The following is a 24,051-nucleotide window of genomic DNA, read 5'->3' on the forward strand; positions in this document are numbered from 1 at the left end:
ATATATAAATATATATGAATATATAAAATATAGTAATAGTTAAAAATTTTAAATTTTAAAATTTTAATTACATTATATTATACACATTTATTTAAAGTATACATACATAATATCTTGTTTTATTATTTAGTTTTGGAAGGTTTTTTTACAGTTTTAGGCTAAATGTAGTGTTTTCTTGGGGGTTAGTGTTTGTCAGCACAAAAAGTTTAAAATTCTTAGCAACTAGGTTTCTAACAGGTGCTGTCCTGACTTACTTTTTGGAAGGTTTTTTACAGTTTTATGATTAAATGTAGTGTTTTCTTGGGGTTGCTTGTCAGTACAGAAAGTTTACTATTCTTAGTACCTAGGTTTCGAACAGGTGGTGTCCCCGCTTACTTTTTGGAAGGTTTTTTGTGGTTTTAGGTTAAATGTAGTGTTTTCTTGAGGGGTTAGTGTTTGCCAGTACAGCAGGTTTACAATGCTTAGTGCCGAGGGTGGTGTCCCCACTTACTGGAGAGGTCCCGTCCGACGCCGAGGGCCAGCCCGTCCTTGATCCAGAGCACGATGCCATTGTACTCGGGGATGGCGCAGAGCAGCGTCACCGGCTGCCCCGCGATCACCACCTGGTCCTGGGGCTGCTGCGTGAACGAGGACGCCTGGCCTGCACGGGGAACAAGAGAGGAACACCACGCTGTCAGCTCTCCAGTGGCTTCCAACACGATGCAGTTCCTTGGGATGCAGCAGGCCAGGATGCTCCTGGCACAGCACAAATGGGAGACTGAGCTCGGCAGCTCTTAATGATGTGTTTGCTTAATTATGTGATTGCCCCATAGAATGATAGAATGGGATGGAAGGGACCTTAAAGCTCATCCTGTTCACAGGGAGGAATTCCGAATTCCTTCTCAATATCCCATCAACCCCGCCCTCTGGCAGTGGGAGCCATTCCCTGTGTCCTGTCCCTCCATCCCTTGTCCCCAGTCCCTCTCCAGCTCTCCAGGAACCCCTTTAGGCCCTGCCAGGGGCTCTGAGCTCTCCCTGGATGCTTCTCCAGGTGAGCACCCCCAGCTCTCCCAGCCTGGCTCCAAAGCAGAGGGGCTCCAGCCCTGGAGCACCTCTGTGGCCTCCTCTGGACTCATTCCCCCAATATTTCCTGTGTTGGGGACCCAGAGGTGGACACAGCACTTTGTGACAGACAAATATTTGCAATATTTTTGCTCCCTGGGGGGAAAAGAAAGCTCCAACCAAGAGGTACCAGAATTTCCTGTAACTGTTTTATTCCAAATTGTCGTGGTAGTGTTTCAGCCACAATGATCACAGACAGAAAAGCAGCAGGATGTTCAGCAGCAGCAATATTTTATATTACACATAATAAAAGAGGATGTTGATCCTCTGCTTCTGAGCCTTGCTCCCACCTCATGTGTTCTCTGAAATCAGGATGTGCAAGGAAACAACCTGCTATAAAACACACAGGGAAACAACCAACTGCTGCTGTTCTGCTCCCTCCCCAGGTGTCACCGCCTGGCATTTGCTGGGCGCTTCCCACACATCTGGAGGGGAAGGGAAGGCCCAGCTCTCCCTCAGCACTGCCTTTCTTGAAGCTGCATTGTGAGACTCACAAATCTCTCCTCATCCTTCCCTAACTGCAATGCTGCAATAACAAATCCCAGCCCCGGGTCATCTCCTGCCATGGTGGGATGTTTCACACTGCAGGTGTGACATGGCACTTCTCATTTTCCATGGGAAGCACTCCAGTCACTCTAACCTCTTCCACAGCAGAGTTTACCCAGCATTAAGTTTTATTTTCACTCTCCCTTGGCTTTGCCATGATTGAAAATTATTCAGAGAATCAGAGAATCCCAGAATGGCTTGGGTTGGGAGGGATCTTAAAGCCCATCTCATTCTACCCCCTGCCATGGGCAGGGACACCTTCCACGGGTAGGGACACATTCCACTGTCCCAGGGTGCTCCAAGCCCCATCCAACCTGGCCTTGGATGTTCAGGGATTCAAAGTGTTAAATCCTGCTATTTTTTTTTTTCTTTCCATAATGAGTGCATGGGACAATCCCAAAATGTCCCTGCAGAGCCACAGTCTGAAGCTGGAAGATCCTAAATGTGGGGCCATTTCAGGCAGATCTGCTGATATCTGGGCTCCTGTGAGTACAGTCTTTTGTGTGAGTTGGTTGAAGAGCATCCCAATTATCTTCCACCACTTAGTCTTGCTCTGATTCTGGATTCAGGAGATGACCTGGGAAAGAGAGGTGTTGGGGGGAAGGCAGAAGCGCTGAATTGCCTCTCTGTGGGGTTTGTAGGACCAGGAACCTCTCTGGGTAGGAATTATGGCCCTGTGTCAGACAGGAATTCAGAGTCTGTGCCCTCCACTGAGTTTCTGTTCCGTCCATGGAAGAGGACTGGGCTGGAGGAAAAATTCCTCTTTAAAACCAATTTATCAAAGCAGGACCATCTCCACGTGATCCACCCCAAATCAATTCAATCCTAATTTACACCGACTCCATTTAATCATTGACTGATGATTAATCCGGGACCAAGGTTAAGTGTGACACAAGTTCTTACATCTGAACTTGTTTCCAGATGAGCTGCTGGGCCTTTCCTACAGGGCAAGGCTCCAAAGCTCCATCATTTTCCAGCTCACACTGTTGAACCAACGTGTGCCCCCACATGAGTGCTTATATTTCACTTTAATTCATTATAGCTTCAGCTCGCTGTTAGCCACCTAAAGGAGCACAGGGAAAAGCAAAGCTGTCCTTTCGAAATTCCAGATGCTTCACATTACAGGAAGGTAAAAAGCCCAGCTGGAATTTTTGCAGATCTCCAGAAGCTCCTTGGGCACTTCATTCATGGGTGTTTTGGAGATCCCAGGTCTCCCAGCACCCCCATATCTCCAAGGAACTCTGATTTTCACCCCAGATAGTCCAAAAGACCACAGTGGTGGCTCTTGGCATGGTGCTGCCTGCACAACAGGGCAGGTTAATTTCAGAGGAGATTCCAGTTTTTCCTGCTGGGAGGCACTCACTGGAAGTCATGGCCTCTGACACAAACCCTTGTGCTGAGATTTAAATATTTGATTTCAAAGGGAATATGAGTCAGCTCTGTATTTTTTGGTTTTGGATTCATAAAGGAAAAACACTCCTAGGATAGCAGGGAAAAACGGGATGAGAGAGAAAACTCAGAAAGCAGAAAAAGTAGGTGTTTTGCTTTGTTGTTTTGTTGTTTTATTTTAATATATACTTTCCACCCACTAACTGGGTTTTCACAGCTCACTCTGTAATCCTGACAATTCTCAAGGCAGTGCTGGGCGAGCAGGGACAGCGCAGGAAGGCAGCAATAACCCAAAAAGATTTGTTTTATCAGTGAGAATTATCAGCTTGTCAGCTGGGAGCTGCACGAGCTCTAATGAGAACGCAGAGGCACAAAGTGGTGTCTGTGCCCTCTGCAAATGCCCATTAAGCACAGGCTTCATTTGGTAATTGCTGCTGGAAATGAAGCTCTTTTTATGTTTTATTTTCCCTTTTTCCCTTATTTCTTGATTTGTTTTAAAGACGAGCTGATGGCCATGGAAAATCAGAGCAGAAACATGGCATATGTCTCCTGTATTTTCCTTCACTGTGTTTGTTCAGTGAGAAGAATTGTCACTTAAACCCATTTTTTATTCATCCAAGGCTCCATTTCATCTACAAACAGCTCAGACTCAGTCACAGGAGAGAAAAGATGGGTGCAAGGACCTTAAGAGCATTACCTGGCCCAGTCCCTGCTCCACAGCAGGATCATCTCTTCCTAAATCTCAGATAAAAAAAAAAAGAAAAAAGTACTGAAGACAGAGCTCAACTCACTTTCAAATCAGCTTAAAGTCTGATTACTGGGTTTAACTGGGTTTGGAAGATCAGAGGCCTGTCCACGTTACAGCTTATGTCTTAATGTCAAAGGAACAAGTAATTTGCAGGAAAGTTTTAAGGGAGATAAGATACTTGACAGAAAATAACTGAAAATAGGGAGATTGGGAAAGGGTGATTTACAAATGCAGGCTGAGCGATTTCAGCTACAAGAAAATGGGCTGAAAGATGTCAGTTGGGTATTTTTCCAGGAATGTTTAAAATGGAATTACAAAATGATGCTTTGATTTCAAAGCAAGAGGTTTGACTCCAACCTGTTGGGCAAGCAGGAGCTTCCCAGCTTCTCCTCTTCCACTATACAGAGTTTCAGCCATAAATACTGGTTAATCTAAATCTCTGCAGAATAGGAGTTCATCAGAGAATCATGGAATTGTTTCAGTTGGAAGGGAACTTAAAAGCCCATCCAGTTCCACCCATGGGCAGGGACACCTTCCACTGTCCCAGGCTGCTCCAAGCCCCATCCAGCCTCGCTTTGGACACTCCCAGGGATCCAGGGGCAGCCACAGCTGCTCTGGGCACCCTGTGCCAGGGCCTGCCCACCCTCACAGGGAACAATTCCTAATTCCCAATATCCCATCAACCCCGCCCTCTGGCAGTGGAAGCCATTCCCTGTGTCCTGTCCCTGCATCCCTTGTCCCCAGTCCCTCTCCAGCTCTCCTGGAGCCTCTTCAGGCCCTGCAAGGGGCTCTGAGCTCTCCCTGGAGCCTTCTCCTCTCCAGGTGAGCACCCCCAGCTCTCCCAGCCTGGCTCCAGCCCTGGAGCATCTCCAAGGGCTGCTCTGGACTTGCTCCAGCAGCACCAGGCCTTTCCTGTGCTGGGACCCCAGAGGCAGATACAGCTCACTACATGAGCCCAACAAGAGTCCAGACATGGCACCCTCATCACCCATCTCCTTGTCACCTCCTGCTGCACAAATCATCCCCAAATCTGGATTTGGAAAGTGCCGCATAACAAAGCAGGGAAATGCAACAACATGTCCATGTGTCCCCAGCCCAAATGTAGCCCTGTTTTACTTCCACATCCCATCTTCCCTCTAGTGCAGAGACTTGGAATATTTTCAAATAAATTACTCAGTTGATGCCTGGCTTCCTCAAAGGGAGTCGCTGGGCACTGACTCTGCCCCTGGGAGTCTCCATGTGAGGAGAAGCAAAGCTCAGGGCTCTGAATTCATTGTTGAATTTTTTTTTGGTTTCGTTTAAAAGCAAACAGCTATGGAAATGAGATGCTGATGATGCCATTTGGCCAGGGTCCAGCACAAGCCCAGTGTCCCACCTGCACTCTGGAGCTGCCCTGCAGCTGGATGTGCTGTCACCACAGGTCACCTGCTGTGCCCAGAGGAGCTCTTTATCCCAGAGCCTTCCCATCTCCTCCTGCTTGCTGCTTTGCCCCTCTCCCTGAGGAGCTGCCATGTTGCCACATTTCTCTTCACAGAGAAAAGCAAGGCACACTTCTTCCCAAGAATATTTCTGGGTTTCACATCTCTGAACATCAGAGAAAGAAAACACAATGATTATCTCACTTGCTGTGCCCGTGTTGTGCAAAAGTAGAATGCAATATGGAGATTGTTTACCCAGAGTGATGGTGTTTTGTTTCCTTGGCCTGTCAGGGCCAAGAGTGTGTGTGTCTGGACAGTCACGAGAGTCACAGGAGAGTCACGAGATGAGTGCAGTTCTGTGCAGTTGTGTGCAGAGTGAGTGCATGGCAGATTCAGTTCAGATGTATGTAATACAGTATAATAAAGTAATTAATTAGCCTTCTGATAAGATGGAGTCAGATGCATCATTCTCTCCCCTCCAATGTTCTGATCCTATACTGCCAGGCACCAGCAGGACCCCCTTGCTGGCCCCCAAGCTCCTGCCTTCTTCAAGGAGTCTCTCTCATGGGGGCACTTCTGCAGCCACTGCAATCCTGAAGGGCAGGAACAAAAGGGGACAATAAAGGCACCACAGTGAAGAGCAAGCAGGCAAGAACACTAACCCTGCTTTCAAAATCCCCAGACTGGATCTTTGTGAAGTTACAAGTGTGTCATAAAAGCTAAAGGAAGAAAAAAGGAGGGAAAAAGAGAGAACCACTTTAGAACTCTTTCTATTTCCTTAATGAATTTTGCACCTGTGGCTCCTGTTTCTCAGTGTTTCTCTGTAATGTCGCCTTGTTCTTTCAAACAAAGGCTGAGACTCTTCTCTGTTTGCGACTTCCAAGGGAAATAACACTGCCAGTGCCAGGGCATTGCTTTTCAGATGTCTCAGTGCCCACGGATGGCAAGAAGGCCCAAAAATCCTGTTTAACAACACAGAATAGAGAGGAAGGCACCTACACAATGACATTGCCACGGTCTGTGCTGCAGCAGGACCTTGAAGTCCTTTCCATTGCTGAAGCCAGAGTCTGTGACAGGCATTTAAAGCTCTCTGAAGACTGAAATCTGTTTGCATGAGTTCCTGGCTGAATTATTTCAGCTTGCAGCCTCCTGTGCCCAAACCAGCAACCGGGAGCAGCAGAAAGTTAAATTTTCATTACCCAAGAGGAGTGAGTATTGTAGTAGGAAGCGAGGGACTCACTGAGGGAACAATGACTCATTAGAAATGGAGACATTGTGGCTGCTTTTATATAAGTGAAGCTTTGAATGTCCATTGTGTTCTGAAAAGAATTAGTCCTTTTTGTTGAGGAGAGCATAGAAGTGGAGAAGGAGGACTATGAGCTCCTTGTCAAAATATTACTGTTCTGAAATGAAAGGCCTGGTGATTAGGAGTGGTGGGACATTCTCCTTGTCCCTCAGTGGGAAGAGCTGATCCTTCCCTCAGCTTGGAGTTGTCACGACGTATGGTAGGAGGATGATCAAGGGGCTGCTGTGAGACATCCTAATCCTACGCAACATCCCAGGAGGGGCTGTCTTCAGACCAAGCAGATCCCACCCGATGGAAATCAGGGCATTTCATCCCAGGGGCTGAAATTACACCTGATTTCAGGAAAATCAGCCCAGCTTGGGGCTGGTTTCTTGTGGCACAACACCTAGAGATGGAGCCGTCTCTTGGCCATGAAGAGGACTGGGAAGAGATGGCTCCATGCCCACATTTCCCAGCAGAGCAGGGCCTGGCTCTGCACCACCCCACACAGCTCCTGCTATGGCTTTGTGACAAACAGGCTGGTTCCCAGCACTCCTTTGGGTCCCCTCCCTGGAGCCAAGGACACCGAGCCCCCTGCACAGGGCCCATCATGCTCCGGAACACGTGCCCGCATTGATTTTCAGATGAGGAGGAAGAGCAAGCAGACAAAAGCTTTACATTATTTACAAAGCTCTCTGGAATTGTCAGTCATGGGGAAGCACGGGGAAGGGCCATGCAGGCAGCCGAGCTGCTCATTGCCTGCCTGCAGCCCAACTCCCTCCCTGGTGGGACACAACACCCACACCTGTGCTGAGGTGGAGCTCAAGGCCTGGCCGGGTACAGAGCACAGGGAACAGGGAGCCATGTGTTCCCAGGGGCAAGGATTTCTCCAGCCAAGGACAGGGATGAGCTTTTTTTGCACCAGCAGAGAAAGAAACAGCTGTGGGTTCCCACACAGGAGCAGAGGGATGGCGCCAGTGATGCTGTCCTCAGTGAGGAGATGTGGATCAGCCTCCCCATGGGACAGCCCCTTGCTGGTATGGCCACAGCCAAGTCAGACACTTCCTTGGGCTTCACAGCACAAATAAGAGAGGTAGCTTGAGTTCAGCCCTTGCATAAGATTCCAGTTTTTTAAAATTTGGCTTCCTTGGGGAGAAAATAAAATCAAATCTGTTTGAACAAAAATGTCAGTTTGGCCTTTTTTAGAGAGACTGCATAAGTCTGGCTCATGTGGCCTCAGTGCTCATTTGAAAGAAACGAAAGCACAACACCTTCAGTCAAGGGATGACTCAGGTGTGTGGAATGGTGCTGGTCACTGACCAGCTGTGTGACCTGGCAGAGGTGTCCTTGCTCCAGGAGGGAAGCAGGAGCTGAGGTCGTGCCTTGCTCACCCACAAACACACAGGGAGATGAGGCTTTCCCTGGAAGCACAGCCTGGGGGTCCCCACTGAGTCCAGACACCTGTGCAGCTCCCAGGGGGAGGTGTGGGATGCATGAGGTAAAAGCAAAGCCAAAGGGATGCCCAGGAAGAGCAATGAAAAGTAGGGCAATGAATTTGGGGAAGGGGCTGGAGAACCAGGACAGGCTGAGGGAGGCTGGAGGAAAAAAGGCTCAGGGGGGACCTTCTCCCTTTCCACAACTCCTGACTGGAGGGGGCAGCCAGGTGGGGACCAGTCTCTGCTCCCAGAGAACAAGGGACAGGACAAGGAAATGGCCTCAAGTCACAGCAGGGGAGGTTTAGGTTGGATATTTAGGAAAGTGCTCTTCACAGAAAAGGTTGCAAAGCATTGGACAGGGCTGGCCAGGGCAGTGGTGGGGTCCCTATCCCTGGGGTGTTCACAAGATGTGTGGATGTGGCACTTGGGGACACGGCTTAGTGGTGAACATGCTGGGGGTGCTGGGTTGAGGGTTGGACTTGATGATCTGAAGTCTTTTTTGAACTAAATGACCCTGTGGTCCTAATGCCAGCTGCCAGAGCGGAGTTTAAGGTGCAAAGCCAGTGCTCTGCTCTCCTGCCTGGCCTCTGGGAATGCATTGTCTCCTGGCCATGATCAGCTCTCAGCAAGCCCACGTGCTGAGCTGAGCTCATCCCGCAGTGATGTCAGATATTTTCCTAGCACTGCTTTGAGAGGAACCATCCACATCCCACTGTGTCCACTAAGTAGCTTCAAACAGGAAACAGGGAAATTTTGAGTAAGACATTAAACCTTTCAGAGATCTTTTTGTCTATTAGTCACAGAGGCAAGAGATCTGAACTATCGAGTGTTCCGCTGGCTTTGATACCCACATGAAATCCCAGCACTGCTTTCAAAGTCACTGTGAGGAGTTTGATCAGCCATGCAGAAAGGGCTGAAATGTCATCGGCTGCTCTGTTATTAGCTGCCAATTGGGAAAGGTGTAAGAGTATCCTTACCGTGGGATATTTATTAGCAAACTCTTCCCAGCAGCAGCCTGCAGAATTACCTCTTGTGAGATTAAACACCTGCTCCTGGGAGCTGCACTGATAGGAAACAAACTAATGTGCTGCATTGAGGTACCAAAAAGCAGCATTCAAGTGACCTTACAAACTGGATCACACTGAATATTCCAGCTGCATGCATGGCTCCAGGCTCCGTGGATGGCTCCAGGCTCTGTGGATGACTACATGATCCATGGATGGCTCCAAGATCCATGGATGGCTCCAAGCTTCATGGATGGCTCCAGGCTCTCTGGATGACTCCTAGCTCCCTGGATGGCTCCAGGCGGATGACTACATGATCCATGGATGGCTCCAAGATCCATGGATGGCTCCAAGCTTCATGGATGGCTCCAGGCTCTCTGGATGACTCCAAGCTCCATGGATGGCTCCAGGCTCCATGGATGGATGGCTCCAGGCTCCATGAATGGCTCCAGGCACCGTGGATGGCTCCAGGCTCCGTGGACAGCTCCAATCTCCCTGGATGGCTCCTAGCTCCCTGGATGGCTCCTAGTTCCTTGGATGGCTCCAGGTTCCCTGGATGGATGGTTCCAGGCTCCATGGATGGCTCCTGGCTGCTCCGCTCTCCCAGCCTCTCCTGCTGCTCAGATTCACTGAGCTCTGAGCAGGCAGCATTATCTCCTATTAGACAAGCTGCTAGAGCTGGGATGCATGCTTTAGGGCACACAGGACTTTTGCAGGGTAGGAGGTAGAGGCAGCAAACTGGATTAGGTGGTGTTTTACCCAGGGCCAGTACAGGAGGAGGGGGAAAAGCAGGCGAGGTGTTGCAGGGGAGTGGCAGAGGAGCTGAAGGATCAGCAAGAGGCAAAGCTGGTGGTGTCACTAAAGCTGTGGCAGAGGGTGTGAGGGCTTCCCCACACCCTGGGGCCAACACCTCATCCCAGAGCCTGGGCTGCTGTGGCTCCCTTTCCAAGGGCAGCTGTAAGCTCTGAGCCTGTGCCAAGGCTGCTCAGGGCACAGGGTGATGCCTGTCCTTGCTGGGAACAGGGACAGTGGCACCAGCAGCTGTTCCAGAGGCACTGGAAACCCTGGGCAGGCGCTGAGCACCAATCCCTCATGGAGACAAGAGCAGAGGGGAATAGATTTCCTCCCATTGATCCACCTGCATGCCCAGCTCCACTGAACGCTGCCAATGTCTCCAAGAAATATTTTGTTACCGGCGCTCCTGAGGAAGCTGTGGCACAGTAAGAAATCACCATTTGTTCTCCTGTCAAGGTACAGTGTCCTGGCACAGCTCCCCAGGGCCAGGCTGATGGGCTCAGAGGGGAGAACAGAGCAGGGGATGCTCCTGCTCTGGTAATTCCAGCCAAGCAGCTCTCTCTGTGGTAACTCCAGCTGCTTTTTAGATGATAACTATTTGTAGCTCAGAAAGGCGGTGGCAGGTCCCCAGCTCCAGGAATCTTGCACAGACACTCCTGGGACCTAAAGCCTCCCACTTCAATCCACAGAGTAGAAAAAGGAACTTTTCCTTCTAAAAATAACAGCAGATGTGCAAACCAGTGGGCAGCAGCCTGCCTGCACCAGGTCTCCCAGATAAAATCCTTAAGGATTTTATCCCTTGTGACCTTCTGAAATCTCTCAGGTGATCCCTCTTTCCTGGATTACAGTAAATCCAAGTGCCTCCCCTTTGCCCACCCTTTATTCCCAGATCAGGGCTGCTCTTTTGAAATAGAGTCCTTTAAATCTCAGCTCATCTTTGAGTTAGAGGGCACAGAGGACACTCGTCCATAGGAAAACGAGAAGGATGAATAATCCATTTCACAAACGATTTGGAGATTTCAAAGTCTGGCTCTGCTCCCAGGAAGAGCGGCAACTGGAAGTTGTGCAGTTCACGGGGTGGAAAATTAGAGCAAAGAGCTCGCCTTGGGTCGCACCATGTTTCACTTCCATCCTCGTTTTTCAAAATCTGTTATCGCACGCTATGAGGCATGCAGAGAAATCAGAATGAAGATGCAGCTCAGAACAGAAAATGCAGATACTGAATGTTACATTCTCTGCATATGGAAGCAGGGTTGGATGATCTTTCAGGTCCCCTCCAACCCAAACTGCTCTGGGATTCTATAATATTAAAATAAGTGGAAAATTCTGCTCATTCTCACACTAATTTTAACTTGTCTTGCTACAGATTGGTGAGATATTGTGTAGATTGGAGAATCCATCCAAGGAGTGGTTAAATGAGTCTCTCTACAGGGTGTTGCCATCTCTGCAGGTGTTGGAAGTGATTCCCCTACCAGATACTTCCCTGAACAAGAAACATCTTGGTGGCACCAAAGCTCATGGATGGAGGGAAGAGAAGGCAGGAATAAATCTTATTATTGCCCTGGAAGGCTGGGAAGCTGCTGTCTGCATGAAACATCACCTGGGTGGTTTTTGGGGGAGCCCCTGGCCAGATGAGCTCCGGGATATTGCAGAGCAGGCCGTGGAGTCACTCCAGCTCCTGCTGTTTACCAGAGCAGGGCGGGATTGCTTGGGGTTGTGCTGTGTGAATTATCAGCTCTGAAGATGAAGTGGAGTGAGAATTAGCAGGTTTCTGCTATAATTATTGTTTGCTTGGATTTTTAGAAGTGGAAGTGATTGTAAATATGTGCATTTTTTTTTACACATGCAAGATTCATATTTAAAATTAAAACAAATTATTCTGAAAAACAGCCTAAAGTGAAGTATATGCAATACACACAGAAAAAAAAAAAAGTGGCAGGGGGAAGGCAGGAGGGGTTGGAGATGCTGAGATGAACAGACAGCAGATCATCTTGGGGTAGGAAATGTTTCACACACGTGCCCATCCTGTTATCCCAGGAAGGTGCTTAAAAATTCACTTACTTCTCTATGTGGAAGCGTAGAAAATGCTCCCCTCCATAAAAATCATGGTTGCACTATCCCCAGAGCCAAGGAAACACCTACAAAGTGCATTTATCCATCACAGAAGAGGCCAGTGACCTGCACCACTGCTGACAACCAGCTGGTGCTTTTTACCTGGGTTTTACCCAGTAAAGCAAAGAACCATGAAAAATGAGAGGCAACGTGAATCCAGTCAACATTTACAGCCCTGCAATTGCTTTGTCAGCCCAGGTGCAGCCCTGGGAGAAGGCCCAGGGAAGGGGCTGTGCCTTGTCAGACAGACCCCGTGGCTTCTCCCCTTCCCTGCTGGAGAACGGGGGCTCGGAGTCCCTTTAACACGGATTTTGCTGTTTGTTTTGTCACCAACTCCTTCTCAATGTTTCCCACTGTGAAGTATATGCAATACACACAGAAAAAAAAAAAAGTGGCAGGGGGAAGGCAGGAGGGGTTGGAGATGCTGAGGTGAACAGACTGAGAGCAGATCATCTTGGGGTAGGAAATGTTTCACACACGTGCCCATCCTGTTATCCCAGGAAGGTGCTTAAAAATTCACTTACTTCTCTATGTGGAAGCGTAGAAAATGCTCCCCTCCATAAAAATCATGGTTGCACTATCCCCAGAGCCAAGGAAACACCTACAAAGTGCATTTATCCATCACAGAAGAGGCCAGTGACCTGCACCACTGCTGACAACCAGCTGGTGCTTTTTACCTGGGTTTTACCCAGTAAAGCAAAGAACCATGAAAAATGAGAGGCAACGTGAATCCAGTCAATATTTACAGCCCTGCAACTGCTTTGTCAGCCCAGGTGCAGCCCTGGGAGAAGGCCCAGGGAAGGGGCTGGGCCTTGTCAGACAGACCCCGTGGCTTCTCCCCTTCCCTGCTGGAGAAGGGGGGCTCAGAGGGGACTCGGATTATTTAACACGGATTTTGCTGTTTGTTTTGTCACCAACTCCTTCTCAATGTTTCCCACTGCAGAGTCAATGGCTGCCTGGTGCAAAACCCCGGCCCAAGAGCAGATTAGCACATTCCAGCCTGCTGTGTTAATTAGCAGGTAATGAGAGATGCTCATCAATAAACTCAGCCGTATCTGACCCCCCTCCTGGGCGCTGCCTGCAGGACTCGGGAATGACAAGGCTTGCTGAGGTCACTCAGGAGATGAAGTTCTCTCACCCCAGAGCAGAGGCAGAGCTCTGGGAGAGCTCACACAACCAGCACAGCAACAAAGGCCTTTCACTCAGGTTCTTGGGGGACAGCTGGGGGAAATGCTTTTCCACCTGGTTTGCTGGTAGAGGAGCTCTTGCTCAAGGTTCAGAGCTGGTAGTGTAAAGCCAGGAGTCAAAATGAAAGGAACTTCATTATCATTAGTAAGGAGCTGGACTCGGTGATCCCTGTAGATCCTTTCCAAGTCAGTGTATTCTAGTATTGCATTATTCTCTAAGTACAGAATTATACTCCCTTGGAGTAAATCAGTGGAAATTTCTCCCCAAGGATTCCCCACTCTTGAGAACTTATCCACAGTGGGGATAAATACCCCTAAGGAAAAATAAACAAACAAATACATAAATAAATAAATAAGGTTCTTTTGCAGCTTAAATCAAAGCAAACTTCAAATGCAAGTCCCTTCTCAGGCTGAAATCCTGAGGAATGGTGCGAGGAAAGTCCCCAAACAGAAACAGTTGCCTGTGCCACGTCTATTTCTGACTTGAGGAAAAGCTCCCTGCCTTCAAGGCGGCAGGAACATAACCTGTTTGAGGCCTTAGAGACAGACACATAACCATCATCATCATTTTTAAGGAGCAATGTGCACCACAGTGCCTTACGGACACCTATAAATTACCCAGCACCCGCCTGCCAGCTCAGCCTAAGCTCGATATTGCCTGCAGTAATTATTTGGATCAAATGCAGTTTATCTGCTTCATATTTGTGTTTCTGTGCTCTCTGGTAACTTATAAATGTCATTGCAGTGTTTATTTGTTATAATGAAACTTAATGACGTTTGAAACCAATGGCTGTGGTTGCAGGCTGCAGGTTCGAAGTAATCTCTTCATCTTTGAAGCAGGAGGCCCAATGATAACATTAAATTATCCTACAGAAAAGGAAGATGTATGCAGACAGATATTCAGGCCTGTGTATTATTCATTGGAGAGATGACTAGCAATGAGCCACAGTGCCTAAGGCGACGGACTCAAAGCATTGCCACCCAGCAAGGCAAATGTTCCTGTCCAAGGGGAGTCAGTTGTCAAGCCACAAGCCCAAGTGCATCTCAATCTGTTTTATTAAACCTTCGAAGGCATGCTGGGGCAGCTGGGTGCCAGACGCCCGTGTGAGATGGCTGGCAGGGAAGAAATGAGGTGGGGCTGCTGTAAAACAGCAGAGCTGTGTCAGGAGGGGGAGAATCCAGCTTTGGGAGGCATCAGAGGGATGGGGAGCAGAGCAGGAGCTTGCCAGTGCTTGGAATCCCCCCAGCCAGTTGCTGGGCGCTGAAGGCTGTTCTCCCTCCATGCAAGACCCAGAATAAACTTTTCTTGCTTTGCTTCAGGCACTGCTCCTTGTCCTCCCTCCTTCTGAATAATTTCCTCCCTTGGTTTCTATTTCTGCGTGTATTTATAGACTCTGGTCGTGTCTCCCCTTGAGCCTCCTCTAGACTATATAAATTTACCTCCTCCAGTCTCTCCTCTTACAACCTGCTGTCGAATCCCTGGGCCATTCCTGCTACCACAGTCAGAATTCTCCCCGGCTTTGCTCTGTGCTCCCCCCTGCAGGGCCCGGTGCTGCTGCGGTGCCAGTCCCATCGCAGCCCACGTGGAGCTGCACAATTACTGCTGCTGATCACCTCGGGACCTGCTGAAGCAAAATGCCCGTGGCAACAGCCAGGAACATCTTTCCTTCAGCTGCCTCAGTGCTGTCAGGAGTGTGGAAGTACCCAGCACTCAAAGAACTTTAACCCCTGCAGCACAGCTGAGCTGTCGAACTTCTGGTTTCTGAGTTGCTTTCCTTCACATGGGCTAGGCTGGTGCTCCCACACCTCCTGCTCAGGCTGCTGCATCCCCCAGGAATATGGAAACAGCCTCACCAAACCCCTCCTCAAAGGGCAGTGAAACTATAGGGTCTGCAGGAAAGTGGACCCCAGTGAAGTTTGGCTTTTTGTCTTCACCTGCTTCTCCTGCACAGGGTCAGACAGGTCTGGAAACGCCCTGTGCTGCAGCATCAGCTCCCAGCAGCAAAGCTCCACCCTCTGCTCTGGCCCTGGGCGATGGGACAGTGTGGCCAGATGGTGAGGGAAGGGGTTCTGCCCTGCTCAGATGAGACCACACCTGCAGTGCTGCCTCCAGCTGGGGGTCTTCATCACTGGAAGGACATGAACCAACTGGAGTGAGGCCAGAGGAGGTCATGGAGGTGCTCTGAGGGCTGGAGCCAGGCTGGGAGAGCTGGGGGGGCTCACCTGGAGAGGAGAAGGCTCCAGGGAGAGCTCAGAGCTCCTGGCAGGGCCTAAAGGGGCTCCAGGAGAGCTGGAGAGGGACTGGGGACAAGGCATGGAAGGACAGGACACAGGGAATGGCTTCCACTGCCAGAGGGCAGGGATGGATGGGATATTGGGAATTAGGAATGGTTCCCTGTGAGGGGGGGCAGGCCCTGGCACAGGGTGCCCAGAGCAGCTGTGGCTGCCCCTGGATCCATGGAGATGTTGAAAGCCAGGCTGGACAGAGCTTGGAGAAACCTGGGATAGTGGAAGGTATTCCTGCCCATGGCAGGGGATTGGAACAAGATGGTTTTTAAGGCCCCTTCCAACCCAAACTGTTCCATAATTCTTTGATTCTGTGATACCCATGAGTCTCTCTTCTTTCCCAGGGCTGTTGTGCGAAGCAATTCCAAATCCCTGAACTACCCTGAGAGTGCCAGTGTTTAGAGCTTCAGTTTCATGTGATTGCAGGGCAAGATGGTTTCCCCCAAACCCTCCAAGGACCAGCCCATGGGGCACATCCATCACTGGCATCTCTGTACCTGGCACCAGCTGAGGTCCCTGCCCTGGGCACCTGTGGGGCAGGGAGGTGACCCCTGCAGAGGGCAAACCCTACAAGCAAACACTGGTCAGTGCTTTATTCAGTGACCACCAGCAGTGCAGGAAAGCCTGGGCAGCTCACTCACTTCACCCACCTGAGCACCTGGATGGGAACCAAGGCTGTTACTGGCAGACAAGCTACCTGATGACAACTGACAAGAGAAATTCATCTGCATTACTCACAATCCTTACACAGCCAGAGCTAGAGAACCCCCTGCAAGGATCCCACCACTGAGAGCTCATCCCAGCCCCCAGCTCTGATTTCCCTAGGAGCAGACCTCTTTTCTAGCTGGGAGTGCCTTGGATTGACTAACACACCTGTCCGTGGGTCCTTGCAGCTCCCAGAGCCTGGGCAGGTCTCCCATCCACACTCCCACTGGATCTAACATTGCTTAAAACATCAGTGACATCGATAAATGAGGAGGAGAGACCTGTGCAGGGCCACCTGCAATGCCCTTGGTGGAAACCCTTGAAAAGGGAGTTAATTCTGGACTCTGCCCGTGCTCGGCTCGGAAGGGATGCAAGCTCTGCCGTCCCCCAAGCAGCTCTGGAAACAAACAAGTTGACAAATGAGGCTGCCTCTTAATGAAGCTGCAGCCAAAGTCAATACTTGGCCCTTCTATCAGGGCACAGATCAAAGATGGTCTCAAGGGCAAACGACCTCGGCAGGGGTGGGACAGCTGTCACTCACAGGAGGGAAGGGGTGGCTCGAAATGAAAAGGAACAGCCTCAGAAGCAGAGGGAGACAAGGGCAACTTGCAGAAGCAGAAAGGAAAAGGATTTAGAAGAGGAGACATGCAGAAGGTGGGGGAAGCATTTCTTCCTGGCCTGGAGTGCTCTGTCTGCAGTTAAATCCTGGTATTCTCTCTGTCTCCACCATCACTGCTGCACATCCAGAGCTACATTCTCACAAACCTGTATTTCAGCTATTTCTCTGCAGAAGTTTTCCTTCTCCTCCCACCCAGCTGACAAAAGACTGAGATGGGGAAGGATTAAGGTTCCCCCATCTATTTACAAGTATCTTGAGGGGTTTAAAGCTTTGCCTCCAAGTTAGGTACACTTGGGGTGTTCTTCTGGGGGCAGGGATGGGCAAGAAGGAAGGAAAACAGCACAAAAGATAAGGAGACCCTGCCCACAACAGCAAATCAGGTCCCCAATATCTACGGCTGTTTGCAGCTTGAAGGAAGGATATTCTCACCAGGCAGTTGGGCCCTGCAGCTGCTTTAGATCCATCAATGTCCACTGCACCCTCCAAGCCAACACTTCAGGCTGTCCTGTCCCAAAGAGCAGCCTCACTAAGGGAATGGCTGGGACAGAAGCCCTTTAGTGGCTGGTGTGAGCTGGGACTCACCTTGGACAGGCCATGCCTGATCCCAGCCTGGCTTGGGCAAACCCCTGGGTGCAATTCCATACCCCAGCTCTGGCTGGCTAGGAGCAGGTTTCTGGGGCAGGGATTGTTCCTGCCCTGTTTGGGAGGTGCCACAGCACCTGGCCCAGCATGGACTTGACCCTCAGCTGAAGGTGAGCCCACCCAGTCATTTCCTGTCTCCAGAAAAATCCACGGGCAGCTTGGCTCCCCCTTTGAAAGCTCCAGGATTGAACACTGGTCTGAGCTGATGGCAACAACAACCCAGCACACTTATCTCCAGGTCAACCTAAATATTTCATTTAGCTTCTAAAGGAGTCAATGCCTTTCTCTCTTTCTTCCTTTATTTTAAATCTTGGAATGCTACTGACTCTCATGAATATTGATGAGGATCATTAGTCACTGAACATTTCACTTCCCTTCTCTTTTCCCATCTATATAAAAGCTTCATCTTTGTTAAAGGGGAAAAAAAAATCCATCTCAAGTTATATCTCTGGATATGCTTTAAGATTAGCTCCATTAATACATTTATAGAGGAGTAAATACCCATGGGAGCAAATAAAGGGTGTAAAAGGGCATGGAGATACTGACTCTGAGACTGGTGCTGCACTGGAGGGAACTGGGAAGGTTTGTGCCTGATGTTCTTTGCCCTCTGAAGGTTCATCGTGGCAGCCTTGGGTGCTAAATAATCCTTGCATTGGCTGCCTGGCCTGGGGGATTCCCCTCACACATGATCCCTGCCTATCCTGCAGGTTTTTGACCATTCCCGGTCCTTCCACCTTCATCAGCCTCAACCTGAAGGCTTCAATTGCATTGAGTGAACACAGGTGGGAGGCTTTGGCCAGATACAGCAAATAATTTGGGGCAAACAAGAAAAGCAGGACTTGCAGCATTCAGCTGGATACTTCACAACCAGATTTCCCTATTTCCTTACAACAAAAAAAGGATTTTTAGAAGGGTTTAAAACCAAGTCAGCTCAAACACAGCTGTGTGCATTGCTGGGTGCTTGGCAGTGCCTTTCAGTCAAATCCAACACAGTCCCACTTCACTGAGGAATGGAAGCAGGATCTTTTTGCTGGCCTGAAACACACAATTTCATCCCATTTTGTCATTACAGCAGTGAAATAGAGCTGCCTCACAGTGCTGCTGTAAGAGAGGAGCTTCGTGATGCAGGTTGGGACTGCAGGGATGGTGTTATGTGGCACACAGGGAAACCCTGGGGAAGGAGCTTCAAAATGAGTTATTTAAGCCTTTTTCAAGCACAGCAAAACCACTGGCTCCCCAGTGCCCAGAACACCAGAGGGTTTCATCTTCACACCAGTCTTAGCTGCCACCCACAGCCTGTTGGGCTGGAAGTGCTCCAGCACTCCAGTTTCTGCTCACAATTGCACAGCAGATTTCCTCGTGCTGGTTCAAGAGCCATTTCAATGGCAGGCCTGGCTGTTTGTCGATCCTGAGTGTGTCTCAGGGTGGGACTTACAAGACTGCAGTTGTTTTAATTGATATTCTAAGTGACAGGATCTTGGTGCTGCTTCATTGCTCCAGTCTGGGCATCAGCAAACCATCTCTGCCTGCAGAAAGCACGTGGCTGTCTCCAGGAGAGGGAGGTCGGGGATCCAGAGCAGGCAGGAACAATCCTGGTGTCTCCTTGCAGCCGTGTCTGTGCCCCACAAGTGCCCCCCAGAATAGCAGAAATTATGCTCTCCCTTTCTCCAGCCTTGGGTAGAGATGTGCTGTCACAATCTTTCCCCCTTTCTGACCAAAATCTGGATTGTTTTATTGGAAGCAATGGCTTCCAGATACCTTGAGAGCTGGAGACTTCCACACAGCCAGGCTATCATGTCCATGTCAGGGGGATTTACAGCATCATCAGCACCTGACTCAATGGCAGAGCCAGATCTGCTCTACTGTGGTGGTCACCACATCCTTTAGTGGTGGCCTGGCAGGGCTGGGTTATTTGTTGGACTCAGAGATCTTCGGGGTCTTTTCCAATCTAAACAGTTCCATGACTGTGTGTCAGCTGTGTGACTGGGGTCACTGATCACACTGCTGTCAGGGTCCCCATGAGGGACACGAGGGAGGAAAGCTAAATGACAGACCCCAGGCTGCAGCAGCAGCTCTGCAGAGAGGGGAAAACTACCAGCAGATACAGCTCCAGGGGAAACAGCCTGGAGCAGCGTGGAGGTGGGAAAGCCAGAGCTGCCATCTCCAAACAAAAGCCTTGGATCTCCTGTCACTCATGTCCCCCCATCTCCTGATTAATAATAAACTGGCCCAAAGCCCACAGCACCAAAAGATGTCCAGACAGCTGTGGCAAGGTGAGGTGAGGTCCACAACCTTATCTCTGCCATCCTCCAGGTGCAGTTCACAGGACAAGCTTTTACCAACAACTTGCCATAGTCCTCAGGTGCACATCCCATTTCAGTGCCAGAGAGGAACTAAAGGGGCATGGTGAGGGCAGTGGAATTCAAGTGGCTGAAATAATCTATATTCCACCCTAGATATTGATCCATGTATACAAATAATGGAATCCCAGAATGGTTTGGTTGGGAGGGACCTTAAAGGCCATCTTGTTCCACCCCCTGCCATGGGCAGGGACCCCTTCCAGTATCCCAGGCTGCTCCAAGTCCCATCCAACCTGGCCTGGAACACTTCCAGGGATGGGGCAGCCACAGCTTCTCTGGGCACCCTCTGCCAGGGCCTCAGCACCGTCACAAGGAAGAATTTCCTCCCAGTATCCCACCTAACCCTGTCCTCCTTCAGGTTTAGGCCATTTCCTCTTGTCCCACTGCTACATGCTCTTATGAAGAGTCCTTCTCCAGCCTAAGACTCCTGAAATGTTTTTAGTGTGCTCCCCAAAGGAAGTCCCTGCAAGGGAACAGTGCACAGATTCCACAGGATCCAGGTTTTCCTGCACACACCTGCAGGCTGAACAGTGAGAGAAGCAGCTCCTGAAATGTCTGATGCTGGTACTCAGGGAGTGAGGAAAGATCGTATTCATTTATTTAAGACCATGCAGCAATAGTTTTCCACAGGGGACTGCTGCTCAAATCAATAGATAAAATGATACCCTTCGACCATTAACTGCTACAACAACACTGTTACCGTAAAGCTCCTGAGCTTTGATCAGATTTATGACCAGCAGAGTTGTTCAGCCGCTCCACAGCTGCTCTAGACGACTGGGACATCATGGATGCAGCTCTGCTCCCCCTCTCCAAAGGAGCAGAGAGCAGCAGGAAATTAAGGAGAACAAACAGAAAGTAACACGGGATCCTTCCCTCGGCAGCATCCTCAGGAATGTGCATGCTGCACGCACCAGGACGTGGCTCGTGGCCACAGAGGTCCTGCCTTACCCAGTTTTCCAGCTGACCCAACCCAGGCACAGTTTCCCCCTGACACCAGACACAGGCAGCTCCTACACTGGTTTTCCTCAGGTTTCACTTACATCCCTGCCTTGTTCAGCTCCCAGACGCACAAAGCATCACGGAAATATCAATGCGACCTCTGAGATAACAACGCATCCTTAACAACTCCTTGAGAACGGCTCTATCCACTCTCCTCTCCCTTCCCAGCGCCATTGTCAGATAAAGAACAAAAGGCTCAATGCAGCTCATTGAGCTGCCGGCCCTAATCAATTGCTGAGTGACAGCGCTGGGTGAGGGCAGCACCCCCATCACAGAGCTGCGAGCCCCGGGGCGGGTGGCACCTTCACTGGGAGTGACAGCAGCCTTAGCAATGCAAAGTTCCCACTGCATCCCGCGGGGAGCTGGAGATCAGCTGATAACGGAGTCTCCAGCCCTGGAGATCAGCTGACAATGGAGCCACCACCGCCTTTGCACCAGGGTTCCTGCAGCTTGCAGCAAAGCTTGGCAGAAATCCCATTTCCAGGGAGCAGACCATACAAAGCCCAGAGGGCAAGGCTGTAGGAAGATGCCGGTGTGCTGTTGGAGCTGTTTCTGGGCTGTTGAGCTCTGCTGTGTGCACAGGAGGCTGAACAGAGCCAACACTGTTTGAACTAAACCAAGTGACATGTCACAGGTCTGCTCCCAAAGGACAGACCCTTTCCACTGTCAGGCCAGAGAACCAAGAGCAGTTTGACCTTCTACAGCAGCACTGAGGTTTTTGGCATCTGGTAGAGGAGAAAGGTCACGTTTTACAGGGATAAGAGGACTAGGTCCTATTTATCCTTGAGGCTCAGGAAGATTCATGCTCAGCCTGTGCTGCTGCAGATGTAAAAGTCACTTGCAAGATCCAGATTAAGTGTTCCCATAAATCCAAGTAATTCCGAGGCAGCAACTGCCTTGCTGGGCTGTTAATGGGTGGCACAAATATGCCACTGTGCCTCAGTGCCACGCTCTAATCAGAGGTTTTCCTGGCAGGAAGGGTTCACTGAACCCAGTTTGAGCTATGGCAGGGAGCAGAAGAGGCGGTCAAGCAGAGAGACTTTTGGAGCAGGGGCACAGCCAGCTTCTCTGAACAAGCCATTTTTTCCCAAAAGAGCAGAGACTCCATCCCAGAGCCCAGCTGGTTTCTCTCCAGGCAGTAACACGGGGCCTGACAGAGAAAGGAACTGCCAATCAGACCATTGTAGAAAGGATGCTCAGGCTCCAGGAGGAAAAAATTTTGTGAGTCCCTCTGTTCTCCACTGGAGAAACAGAAGGGTGTGGTGGGATGGATGATGAGGGGTGGGACGTCAGAGGGATGTGGAGCTGCTGGAGTGACTCTAGAGAGGTCATGGAGATGCTCCAGCCCTGGAGCCCCTCTGCTCTGGAGCCAGGCTGGCAGAGCTGGGGGTGCTCACCTGGAGAGGAGAAGGCTCCAGGGAGAGCTCAGAGCCCCTGCCAGGGCCTGAAGGGGCTCCAGGAGAGCTGGAGAGGGACTGGGGACAAGGGATGGAGGGACAGGACACAGGGAATGGCTCCCACTGCCAGAGGGCAGGGCTGGATGGGATATTGGGAATTAGGAATTGTTCCCTGTGAGGGTGGGCAGGCTCTGGCACAGGGGGCCCAGAGCAGCTGTGGCTGCCCCTGGATCCCTGGCAGTGCCCAAGGCCAGGCTGGATGGGGCTGGGAGCAGCCTGGGACAGTGGGAGGTGTCCCTGCCCATGGCAGGGGGGGAATGAGACGAGCATTAAGGTCGCTTACAAGCTAAACCATTCTTTGATTCTGTGATTCTGTGACTGAAAAGGGCACACATCTGCCCACAGCCCTACAAGCAGCAATGCATCCATGCTCTGTGCCCACCACATTATCTAGGATTTCAATATTTGTGACATCCTTTAAAACTTTAACTCAGTTTGGTGTTCAGATCCATCTCCTTTCCTCTTTGTCCTCCTTGGTGTTTTGTTTCTCCACCTCAGCGCTGCTGCCCAGCTCCCCAGGGACCCCAGCTCTGCCCCGCAGCAGCGCTGCTGCAGAAGGAGCTGCAGCCCTGGCTCCTGCGGGAGCTGCAGATTGCCTCAGAGAAGCTATTAAGAAGCAGTCAAATAGAGCAACCTTTCATTGACAAGGCACTCGGCCCTTTAAACGATTCCAAATAGTGTTTTCTTTTTATTGCTTTCTGCAGTTTAACAGCCTTGATTTCAAGTTACTTTGGCTTATGATAAACTCTGGATCTATAACGCCTCTATTCTCTCCCTCTTTGGTCTCTCTTGCCTGCTTCTTCTTTATGTTTTTATTAAAAAAAGATCCAGGAAAACAGATAGCAGATTAAAAGGGAAACAAATTGAAATGGGTCAAATGTATCTTGCTTAGATGACAGCCACCCCATTAGATACTTTTAAACAGGACAAATAATCCGTTTGGAAGCATAAGTGGGCTTTTACATTTATTCTAAATTACAAACCAAATGATTGCAGCCTCAAATGGAAGCACTGGCTAATTGCACTAATATCTCACTAATTCCAGCACCAAGGAATGGGGGAAAAAACGAACAATTTTCACCATTTTACCAATTATTCAATTTAGGCCAAGGTACATTATGCAAACCCTGGATTGAGCTTCCTCTCCATTTTGTGATCTATGACAAGGACTGGAATTCCAGTTATTAATAATGGAGGAGCTATAATTATTCTAAGGATGGGTATGAGATAATTACAAGCCATAAACCCAGCTTTCATATGCACACACAATTCTCTCCCCATGTCTGGCAGCACCAAAACCTTGCTGCAGACTGAAGACATCCTGAAGCTCAGGACAAACACCCCATGCAGAGCTGCTCGCAGGTCACCATGTGAAGCCAGAGCTGGGAACATGAGCTGGAACACGAGCAGCTACCCAGCTCTGCAGGCAGAATCAACCTTCCAGAGGCTGGAATTGGGTGATCCTGAAGGTTCCTTCCAACCCAAACACTGTATGACTCCATGGTTCTCTGATCCCTAGAGGCTGCAGTCTGTGAGGGCTGCATGGACGCAGGAATGACCCCAAACAGAGTAGGCTGGTGGCTCTCCTTGCCTTTAGGCCACCACTGTCCCTGTCTCTCTGGGCCAACTCACCCCTGTCCCATGTCTGAGGTGTGAGGATGAATCCCAACTTTGTAGGACCTCCCCCTGCCCCCAGGAACTTGCTGTTGGAGCAAGGCCAGAGGAGACCATAAACTTGACAAGAGGACAGGAGCACCTTCCTGGAGAATACTGGGTTGTGTGAAGACCTTACAGCACCTTCCAGTATCTGAAGGAGCCACAGAGAAGCTGGAGAGGGACACTGTCAGGAACTGTAGTGACAGGAAAAGGGGGAATGGGTACAAATGGAAATTTAGACCAGATGTCAGGAGAAAATTCTTCACTGTGAGGGTGGAGACATACTGGTACAGGTTGTCCAGGGAG

The 24,051-nt window shown here is 49.9% G+C and overlaps 1 protein-coding gene across 1 annotated transcript in view; it reads right to left on the reverse strand.

Moving 5' to 3' along the window:
* The window catches only part of KIRREL3 (kirre like nephrin family adhesion molecule 3), a 135,070-nt gene that overhangs the window by 101,580 nt on the left and 9,439 nt on the right, over positions 1–24,051 (reverse strand). Inside the window, exon 3 of the mRNA XM_041413746.1 lies at positions 491–640. Coding sequence (XP_041269680.1) covers positions 491–640 — 150 coding nt within the window. The remainder of the gene's footprint in view (positions 1–490; positions 641–24,051) is intronic.

Source organism: Onychostruthus taczanowskii, unplaced genomic scaffold (genome assembly GCF_017590055.1).
Source record: "Onychostruthus taczanowskii isolate IOZ18803 unplaced genomic scaffold, ASM1759005v1 scaffold43, whole genome shotgun sequence".
NCBI lineage: Eukaryota > Metazoa > Chordata > Aves > Passeriformes > Passeridae > Onychostruthus > Onychostruthus taczanowskii.